Genomic DNA, 9,954 nt, shown 5'->3' on the forward strand with positions numbered 1-9,954 from the left:
ATTATACATTTCTTCAAGGTCTTTCCAAAGATCTACAGGATCTTTTAATGTAAGATATTCATTTTTTAATCCTTCGTCAAGATGACGACGAAGAAAAATCATGGCTTTAGCTTTATCCTTCTGGGATGCCAGCCTTAATGGTATCTCCAAGATCCATTGAATCAAGATGGATTTTAACATCTAGTATCCATGATAAATAATTGTTTCCAGATATATCAAGAGCATTGAATTCAAGACGAGAGAGTTTCGACATAATGAAAAATTGTTACCTGAGTCTTCTTAAAAATTTGATTAGAGTCTTGTGCTGATAACGTGTTGTAAAATAAAAGATATATAAAATAAAGATGTATAAATAGAAGACTCTAGTATTAAAATAATTAGCTCAATAATATATATATATATAATAATAATAATAATATTATTATATGTTGTAATGTATATATATATACAAAGATAGAAAGGAGCATAAAAAGTAAATAGAGAAAAAATAGCATTTGTTTTTATTATTGCTATATTTATAAAGGAAGAGAGAATAATATTCAATTGTTGTTAAAATTAACGGAGGCTTAACCTCCTTTCATAAATACATAAGGTCAAATATTTAAAGCTCCATTTATTATTATTTTGCCTTAGAGAGCTTCATTTTTCATACATCCACGTCCTTTTAAACTTCTCACAACACATAACACTTAATAGAAATCTATTACCAAAAAATTAGCCGCAACGATCCCCAAACTAAATTTTTCTTGCGGGAAAAAAGTACTGTAAATATAAATAAAAATTATTAACTGTGGAAGTTTTATAAGAAACAAAGAGACACAGTCCATATTTTCAGTGGAATAGACAAAAATATAGAAAATGATAATGATGATGAATTGACGACAAAAACAGTGCCAAACAAACCCTTTCGGTGTGTCACTTTCATCTTCGTTCGCACGCCAAGAAGCACTTCAGTGTTTTCTCTGTAGCATAGCATCTCAACCAATCTCTCCTTTCTTCTCAATTTCAGATCTCAATTCTCTCTCCCTCTCTTCAGCTCAGCACAGAAAATGGCGGTTACCGCGGTTCACCAACTAGCACAATGCATCACTTGCCACGCTTGGAGCGCCGATCGATCCAGTAACTCTCTCTGTCTATCTCTATGCTCTGTTTCTCTTTTCTCTCTTTTTTTTTGTTCACGATCGGAATTAACGCGATTTAGAGCTTCTGTGTGTGTTTTTTTCGTGTTCAACGAAAATTTATTCCACGGAAAATATAAGGTAGTTTGTTAATTTGTTTCTAGGTCTTGGATTGGCGGAGTTTTATAGTTTTGTAAATGGATTCTGACTCGATCTGATATTTGATTTTGTTCTTCGTTTCCGCTGTAATCCAATGAAGTATCATCGTGTTTGGTGGCGGAGATGATAATATCTCATGTTTCAGCTATCAAATCGTTTTGTTTTTGTAGCGATTAGATCCTTAAAGCTTGGGAAAAAATGTTTAAAGAGTTAGTGATTATTCGTGGAGAATGATTGTTAAGTAGCTTTTTTTTTTCATGTTGACATCACATTTCTGTTTGAACAAGATTATGTTTGCCGGCTTATTTGAATTTTGAACAACTTAGTGTGCTTTCTAATTTTAGAGAATAGTGTTTTATATATATATATAATGGAAATGAGTCGAACTATTGTAGAAGGAATCTAGGATGTATAGAATTGAGCCCCATAGGTTTTAAAAAATGGTACTAAAACTGGAAGCTCTAGACCTAGGGCAATGCGTGGGTAAATAATGGATACATGTAGTGTGCGGAGTGAAATATGTTGCTTTGATATATGAAGATATTTGGAGGAGGAGGAAAAATAAGAAAGTTCAAGTTTCCTTCATGTTGTTTAGATGTTTGAGATCATCCTAATCTGTGTTACTTGGAGTTTTGGATAACAACATGGTAGCCCTTAAGTTTTTTTTACTGTCATTATTGTAGACACTCATGGCTAGATTATGTTTTGGAAAAATATTTTTCCCAACATAACCATGGCAAATGCACTTTACCTTCCCCTCCACTAAAATCAACAGTATTTTCTGTTATCAAACACCAGTTTTGTGGCAACACAAGGCTAATACAGAAAGGCCTTTATGATAGCCCATCCCTTACCCTTCCCTGCCATTGCTTCCAGTCATACATATCTTGGTCATAATTTGCTGCTTCATGAATTCTTAATATATAATAATATATTAATATACTTTTGTAGTGGTTGCATTATGTCCAAACAACAGTGAAGTTCACATCTATAGATTGGTTGAAGACAAATGGGAAAAGGTGCATGTTCTCCAAAAGGTACCCTGCTAATATTCTTTCTCTGCTTAATTGAAATGATTTTGGTACTGATTTTATACTCTCCTTCTGTATGTCAGCATAGTTAGGTGAGACCTAGTTGGCTAGGGACTTTATAAATAGTTTCTGAGGAACTTGTTGCTTTTTTTTACAGCATGACCAGATAATATCTGGGATAGACTGGGGCGCGAGATCAAATAAAATAGTTACTGCCTCCCATGATCGGAATTCGTGAGTGTCTCTCGGACATAATAGTTGTCAATTTCCTGTTTTCACTTGCATTGCAACGAATTAAATGCAAACCCTTTGTTCTCTGTAGATATGTCTGGAACCTTGAGAGATCAGAATGGGTGCCCACACTTGTTATCCTTAGGCTAAACCGGGCTGCTCTCTGTGTTCAGTGGAGTCCGAAAGGTATGAAGGATGCTGCCATGTCCTAGTAACTCTCTCAAGTCATGAACTTTACTGAGAGGAAAGAATTATTCAGAAAGTTTTAATTTATGCCTAGAATTAATCATGTTTGTGGTGGCTAAGTCATCTGAAATCTAAATCAAATATAGGTGTTGTTGCTTTTTGCATTTTGTGTAGGACTCAGATCTCTCTATTTCATTGCCTACATTCTGAACAGGTTGACTAGTTGTTTGCACTTATTAGATTTGTTGCAAGATTTTACAATGACTAATTTGTTGCCATAAACTAACGATAGTTAAATCCTGGTCATGTTTTTTCTGGTCCTATTTTATTTTAAGAGCCAAGACTATGGCGTGATGTTAATGTCAGAGGTTTGGTCCTCTACGAGGTCATTTTCCCCTTCTTTAACAAGTGATCACTCCTCCTATATAACATTTCTTCTTGTCTTCCAGAATTATTCCATAGTTTTTGTTTTTCTGGTTCATTTGTTTTTAATGTATGTATAAGTTCTGTGCTAGCAGAAAACAAGTTCGCAGTGGGAAGTGGAGCCAAAACTGTTTGTATATGCTACTATGAGCAGGAAAACAACTGGTTTGTCCTTGCTTCTTTCATGTTTTATTTTTCCATGCTTATTTCATCCTGGCAATGTAATGATTATGTTTTTCCATTTTTTCTTTTGGGCATACTTATGACTTTTCCTATCTTATATAAGTGCAACAGCTGCTAGAAGTAGAATCTGACATTGAAAATAGCTTTTCTGCAAATTCTAAACTTGTATGTTTTACGAGGTTAAAAGAATATCAAAATGCTGCATGCTGTTTTCTGTTTTCTGCAAATTCTAAACATGTCTACCTTATTTAATTATTAGATGCTGCATGCTGTTTTCTGTTCTTATTCTTTATTTTGTTGATTTGTTTCCTCTCTTTTTTCTGCAGGTGGGTCAGCAAACTAATCAGGAAAAGACATGATTCTTCAGTGACAAGTGTCTCTTGGCATCCTGATAATGTTAGTCTAACTTTCTTATTCATATGTGTTGAGACTTTCTTGTAATTTTACAATAAATAGAAGCTAGAACGCTTCCTTGTAGGCTTGATAAGCTTGTGGATGCACTTCCTTGCCATTCTGGAAATTCTTTCTAGTGATTAATAAATTATGTTAATGGCTAATAGACAAGAAAACTACTTGTTACTCACAGATTATTATTATTAATCCTCAATATTTCAAACATATAAACTTAATTTATTCTGTATTTAGTTTTTAAAATTTTATTTAATTTATTGTTTCATCCAAATAGAGGATGATATAAACCATATTATTCAGTCGGGTTGGTCAAAATGAAGTACTTTGAACTTTATATGTGACAAAAGAGTAACTTGAAAACTCAAGGGTAAAATTATTAGACTATCATTAGCCTAGTTATGTTATATGCAACACTGTTAGCACGTTAGTTTAACAATCCAATGTTAGATCATTGTTTACTGTCTCGTTTAGAAACCTGTTTAAGCCGCATCTTATTTTATTTTATTTTATATTTTGCTGCAGATTCTGGTTGCATCAACATCCACAGATGGAAAATGCCGAATATTTTCCACCTTTATAAAAGGTGTAGATGCAAGGTATGATAACAGAAACTCTGATTATGGTTAACATTCCTATATTTTTTTTTCATGCTTATGTTATACTACTCATGTTTACATGATGAATTGGCACAGGGATCCAAAAAAAGAGTCAAGGTTTGGAGAGGTATTCAATATTTAACTCTTATTCCTCATGTGAATTGTTGATAAGCCTCCTCCCCAAAGTCAAGATATCTGTCCTTTCTTTTATTGTTGATGAGGTTCTCAGATTTAGTGCCAACTATGGTATTGACATATTAGGTTCATTGCTTAGGTATTATTATGATGTAGATAGTTGATGATCCTTATTCGCACAAATAGGAAGCTGAATATAGCACTTGTGAACTTAGTGAATAGCTGTGACATTAAATTATTTTAATTTCGTATGCATGCTGCAGTACATGAATTTCTTGTGAAGTTCATGATAGTTCATATCCTGTGGATATCCTATTGAGTACTTCTGAGCATTTTGATTTGATCAAATGATTGAATTCTTCTGAAGTTATAAGATCAATTGAGTTTTGGTTTCCTACATATTTTTCTTGTTAATACAATTTTTCTTCCATTGTATAAGTCATAAAAAGAACAAGAAAATAGGTGAAGGAAATGGACAGATATGTTGCATTAGTGTGGCCTCCGCTTATACTATATATCTTGTGTAACAGTTAATTGTTCAGCTTGATTTGTCATCATCTTGGACGTTTGGAGTCAAGTGGTCACCAAGTGGAAATACTTTAGCTTACGTGGGTGAGAAGATTCTACTCTCTGGCTTGATATACTGGCTAACCAGAACTGTTGTTGCCAGTTTTTATCTTTTAGTTTTGGTTTTTGTTTTTCCAAAGTTAAGGTTGTTCATTTCGAGTTTCACTTAGGTTTAGTCATTTTCTTCATGCTTTAACAAAGAAGATTGAGAAGCATATACTTGTGTTGTCAAGTTTTCATGGTGCACAAATTTGATTAGTTTATCTTGCCTTATCTGAATTTTCTCAAAAATAATTATTGGGGCCAAACTTCTATCAAAGCCATGCAATTTTATTCATATATCTCTGTTATAATCTTTTGTGACCTTACTGTATTTGTTGCTATTTTGCAGGCCATAATTCTGTGATATATTTTGTTGATGATGTCGGTCCTTCTCCTTTGGCTCAAAATGTTGTGTTCCGTGATTTGCCTCTCCGTGATGTGGGTCAGCATCCATTCTTTCTAAAGCATTTTCAATTTTTCAAGATTTTCACCAATAATTTGCTGATATTTTCTTGAACTGGTGGATCCTTGTATGATATGTTTTCAGGTGTTATTTGTTTCTGAGAAAATGGTGATAGGCGTAGGATATGATTGCATCCCAATGGTCTTTGCTGCAGATGAAAGAGGAATTTGGTATGTGAATGCTCAAATACGGGTTTATAAGATTAGTGTCCAATTTGATTAGGCCAAGTCATTGAGGCTATGTCAACTTGTGTGAAATCTTACTAGAATTAGACATTAGTGGGGTTTTTCGTATATCAATCATGCTGTGAGTGGGAGATGTTGCTGTGTGTTGATTCGTCTTTTTTTATTTTCTATTTTTTTAACTTATATTTTGGTTATTAACTTATTATCACTTTTCTATAGGAGTTTTATCAGGTATCTTGGAGAACGGAAAGCAGTATCATCTGGATCAAGATATGGCTCACAGGTAACTAAGTTTCTTAAAAAGGATTGTCCAATATAGTCGTGAGAAACTGACATATTTTGTTTTTTATTATTGACTGAATCCCTTGGGTATCATACCGCCTTTTTGGAGCCATATATGAATGCTAAATCAAGTTTTAGATAGATTGGTGTATGGCATTTCTTTGTTGCTATTTTATTTTTTTGTATGCATGTCATTGTCCTTTTTATGTTGTTAACACGAGGTTTGTCTCTCCCTTTTATCTATTTCTGTCTGCTTAATCAGTTTTCTGAAGCATTTGGGAAGTTTTATGGCCAAGCCAAGCTTGGAGTGAGCAATGATGCCGTCGAAACTTCAAGAACACGTGGAGTTGTACACGAAAACTGTATAAAGTATACATCTCCTTCGCGACCTTCTCTTACTTTCGTTTGGTTGGTTATACAATATTATTTTCTTCACGAGACTCTTGTTAAAATTTTATGTTGTGGACTTGCTGCTACTCGTTAACCATAATACAATTTAACTAACAGTTAGATTCACGCATCTCATGTATTTATAAACTGTATTAAGTTCGTTGATTAACTGTCGGCTTTCTGGGCTTGTAGTTCTATCATCCCTCTTAGCAGGCAAGGGACACAGATAAGGCGATTCAGCACATCAGGTTTGTGCAATGTGGATGGTCTTCTGAATTTCTTTTCTTCACTCCTTTTATAATTCCATTTGCCAGTTTTGATTCAGCTACATTAGCTAAAGCCCTAAAGCTTGTTCCTCAAAACTGCAGGATTGGATGGAAAAATAGTCATGTGGGATTTGGAAACTGAGCAAGATCTTTTGGAACTTTTAGTATAATTAGTAACTTGTCCAGATTTGGTGCCAAAATATATTAGGTAATTGTCGCGTGCAGCATTATTATATACATACAATGTAGAATTGTAATTTTATTTCAATAAAAGAATATATAGCATTATCATAGCTAATATACGCATGTAGATCTTTGTGAGTGAACTCTGCCAAGACCTTAGATAACAAGAAAGATGAAGGGTTGGGAAAAGGAAGAATGTTATGTGTATTATTTTGTGTATTTTTTTGTATTAAAAATTATTGATAAGAAATGAATAAAATTTTAAAATTATATCATGAAAAGAAGATTACGAAAAATGTATATAAAAGTGATTAAGAAAAGCTTAAACATTTCTATAAATATGATGACAAGATAAAAGACTTTTATTGGTATAAATTTTGTGTGTGATACTCAACTTTGTTAATGATGAATGTGGAGATATTCCTTGATAACTCATAAGTGACTTACAATATATATTTTTCAGTTTTGTTCACTAAAATACCATATCGGAATTAATATATTTTTCTAACAACATACATTATTACATTTAAAGTGAAAATTAGAAAACTGCTATTTCTTTTATAAATGTTCATCGTCTATTTATTTCTCTTAAAATAAAGTTATCATTGACATAAAAAAAAATAGTTATTATTTATTTTCTATTAAGATAACTTCGGACTCGTGTACTCGCGCATAAGGTAAGAGTAATTTTCAAATTCCAGCTACAACATGGGTTCATTTGTGATCTAAATGTAGAAAATAATTATGTGAATTTATAGACATAACATTCTGAATTATAATCAATCAGTGATAATTGTAGTTCAGTTCGAATGTTAATACACGTGTTTTACAAAGTGTAAGAATAATGCAGATAAAAGGTAAAATAAGAAGAAGAAATCAATATTGAAACTTGATCAGTATTGTAATAATAAAAGAGAATTAAGGAATGGATACATATATAGTGAGCAACATTAAGCAGCGCACCGGTTAGCACTACATCAATTGTGTATGTGACTATGAATTAATAAGGTCAATTAGCTAAGTATTTTTTTTTCCAAAGTCAATTAGCTAAGTATAAAAGATAGATAACCCTAAGATACACACAGCTGAAAAATAGGAAATTAAAATAATTAAGAATAGGAAATGAGGCAGGGTAGGCTAAAATTAAAGACCCAACCTCAAATCCAGAGTGAGTGTTGAAGAAGAGCAATGGTAGTAGTGTTGATCAATAGGAGCAGGCAAATTGAGGTCAACAGGGAGTAGTGTTGACGTTGACCCATCAGTCTCATCAATCTCAGCTTTCTCCCAATGACACCTCTTGTGTCCACCAAGAGCCTGGCCACTGGGGAACACCCTGAGGCATATGCTACACTGGTGGCTGGCGATGCCGTCGCCGTCGCCGTGGTCAGCATCCGCGAGGAGGTTAATGTTTAGTAGATGATCCTCGGTGGTGGTCCGAGTAATGGCAAAGCATCCCTTGACGTTCTTGTGACTTGCTCTGTGCCCTCCCAGTGCTTGATGAGATCCAAACACTCTCTTGCAACTGGAGCACTCAAATTCTTTGTAATGATAAGAATCTCCACATTCCACTATCTTCACTTCATTAGGCTCATCATTTTTAACCGTCTCCCTCCCACTGTTCGCTAGCAGCAGGAGACACGTGGCAACCTCGTGATCCTCCAGGGTGACGCCGCTCGTGTCTTCGTGTACTAGTGGTGGTGGGATGAGGTTCCGAGGAGGATTTATGCCTCGCCACGGCCGCTCAGGGTGGCACCGCATGTGGCCATAGAGAGCCTTCCATGACCAGAATTTCTTGCCGCACTGAGTGCATGGACGCGTGATCTTTGGCGCCTCCTCCGAGTCTCGCTTCTTGTTACCTTCCACTCCTTCTTCTTCCATTATGCTTATCAGTTTAGCGCTCTTCTTTCTAGGTTTACGGCACCGAGTAAGAGATGATGATGATGATGAAGACGACGAAGGTGCAAACTCAACACCGACACTTCCAACCGCAACCATCAAGCATGAATGATTTGAGTCCAGAGAACCTGAATCGGCTGCGAAGGAGGAGTAGTTGTTAATGTCGTTCATTGCCTGGGATTCGCAAATAGCAGTTGTTGCAGTTATATTGCCTTTGTTATTGTGGGTATGTATATATATATGCAGTAGCAGGAAAGCACCACCTTTGAATTTTCAAGTATCGACAATGCAAAAGGCATGTGTTGAATACAAACCCACTCGTCCCTGGCGGTTACTGGCAGTTACTATACCTCTCTCACACTTTGAATTGGCAGTTTCTTCCTAGTTTCATTATTTCGTCTCCTTTTTTCGATGCACGTGTGTAAAATATTTTAGTACAATTACATTTGTCTTTTTGACATAATCATTCATATTATTAATGTAAAAAAATAATTACTTTTATATTATGTAATTAGATGTACCTGTAAAATTATTTTAATAATACATTAAAATTAGATTCTTGATTTTAGAAAAAAAATACCACTATAAGTTTTTTATTATTTCAAAAGAAATTTAGATAAAATTGATAATTGATCATGAGATGTTATTTTAACGGTAATGTTATAATCAGAATTTAGTTACAATATAAAATAATTTAATATAAAAATTTAATCATGTATTGCAATATTATCATTTTTAAAAGTAACGAATATTCAAATTTATTGTTTAAAAATTTATCTAAAGACATGAATTTCATTTAGATAACTATTATATATATATCATCAAAACAAAACTCATGTAATGATTATACCATTTGAAAGGTGAAAACTTATATTTGAAATTGATATTTAAGAATTATTAGTTGAATTTATAAATTTGGCTAAATCATCATCTAAATATTTTTAATTATTAATTTTATATAAAAATAATTGTATGTGAATTTTCAACTTTTTTTTAATTATAATCAATCACTCAATTATATATAATTTCTGGCTTTAATTATTATATATTGATTGTCTAAGAGTTTTAAGCTACTATAATTAAATCATTTGTATAGCCATGTTATGATCATTGTTAAAGATTTAGGGGTTGCATATGGTGAGGAGTTAGATAGAATAATTGAATTTTTTTGGATGCCTTTTTTGATGGAAAGCTATAATTTGGTGAC

At 33.5% G+C, this 9,954-nt stretch overlaps 2 protein-coding genes across 2 annotated transcripts; one reads left to right on the forward strand and one right to left on the reverse strand.

Annotated features, from left to right (window-relative positions):
- Nucleotides 1–854: 854 nt before the first annotated feature.
- On the forward strand, nucleotides 855–7,121 carry LOC107477583 (actin-related protein 2/3 complex subunit 1A). Its single transcript, XM_052256038.1, has 15 exons — nucleotides 855–1,119; nucleotides 2,229–2,314; nucleotides 2,466–2,542; nucleotides 2,631–2,725; nucleotides 3,244–3,313; nucleotides 3,658–3,727; nucleotides 4,265–4,338; nucleotides 4,435–4,465; nucleotides 5,004–5,085; nucleotides 5,432–5,520; nucleotides 5,630–5,715; nucleotides 5,950–6,013; nucleotides 6,275–6,381; nucleotides 6,595–6,650; nucleotides 6,771–7,121. Exons 1-15 carry the CDS (start codon nucleotides 1,050–1,052, stop codon nucleotides 6,836–6,838), a joined length of 1,125 nt encoding a protein of 374 aa, XP_052111998.1. The 5' UTR covers nucleotides 855–1,049; the 3' UTR covers nucleotides 6,839–7,121.
- An 873-nt stretch (nucleotides 7,122–7,994) lies between these two features.
- LOC110278991 (zinc finger protein ZAT3-like) lies at nucleotides 7,995–8,918 on the reverse strand. Its single transcript, XM_021137643.2, has one exon. It carries the CDS (start codon nucleotides 8,916–8,918, stop codon nucleotides 7,995–7,997), a length of 924 nt encoding a protein of 307 aa, XP_020993302.1.
- Nucleotides 8,919–9,954: the final 1,036 nt, after the last annotated feature.

The sequence above is a fragment of the Arachis duranensis genome, unplaced genomic scaffold, assembly GCF_000817695.3.
Source record: "Arachis duranensis cultivar V14167 unplaced genomic scaffold, aradu.V14167.gnm2.J7QH unplaced_Scaffold_165934, whole genome shotgun sequence".
Taxonomy (NCBI): Eukaryota; Viridiplantae; Streptophyta; class Magnoliopsida; order Fabales; family Fabaceae; genus Arachis; species Arachis duranensis.

What these genes read in the sequence shown, in the direction of transcription:
- LOC107477583 (XM_052256038.1), top strand. Translation starts at nt 1,050, where the DNA reads ATGGCGGTTACCGCGGTTCACCAACTAGCACAATGCATCACTTGCCAC. An exon ending in AAGAGTCAAGGTTTGGAGAG is followed by an intron (nt 4,466 to 5,003) that starts GTATTCAATATT and finishes CTTGTGTAACAG; the next exon opens with TTAATTGTTCAGCTTGATTT. An exon ending in AAATACTTTAGCTTACGTGG is followed by an intron (nt 5,086 to 5,431) that starts GTGAGAAGATTC and finishes GCTATTTTGCAG; the next exon opens with GCCATAATTCTGTGATATAT.
- LOC110278991 (XM_021137643.2), bottom strand. Translation starts at nt 8,918, where the DNA reads ATGAACGACATTAACAACTACTCCTCCTTCGCAGCCGATTCAGGTTCT.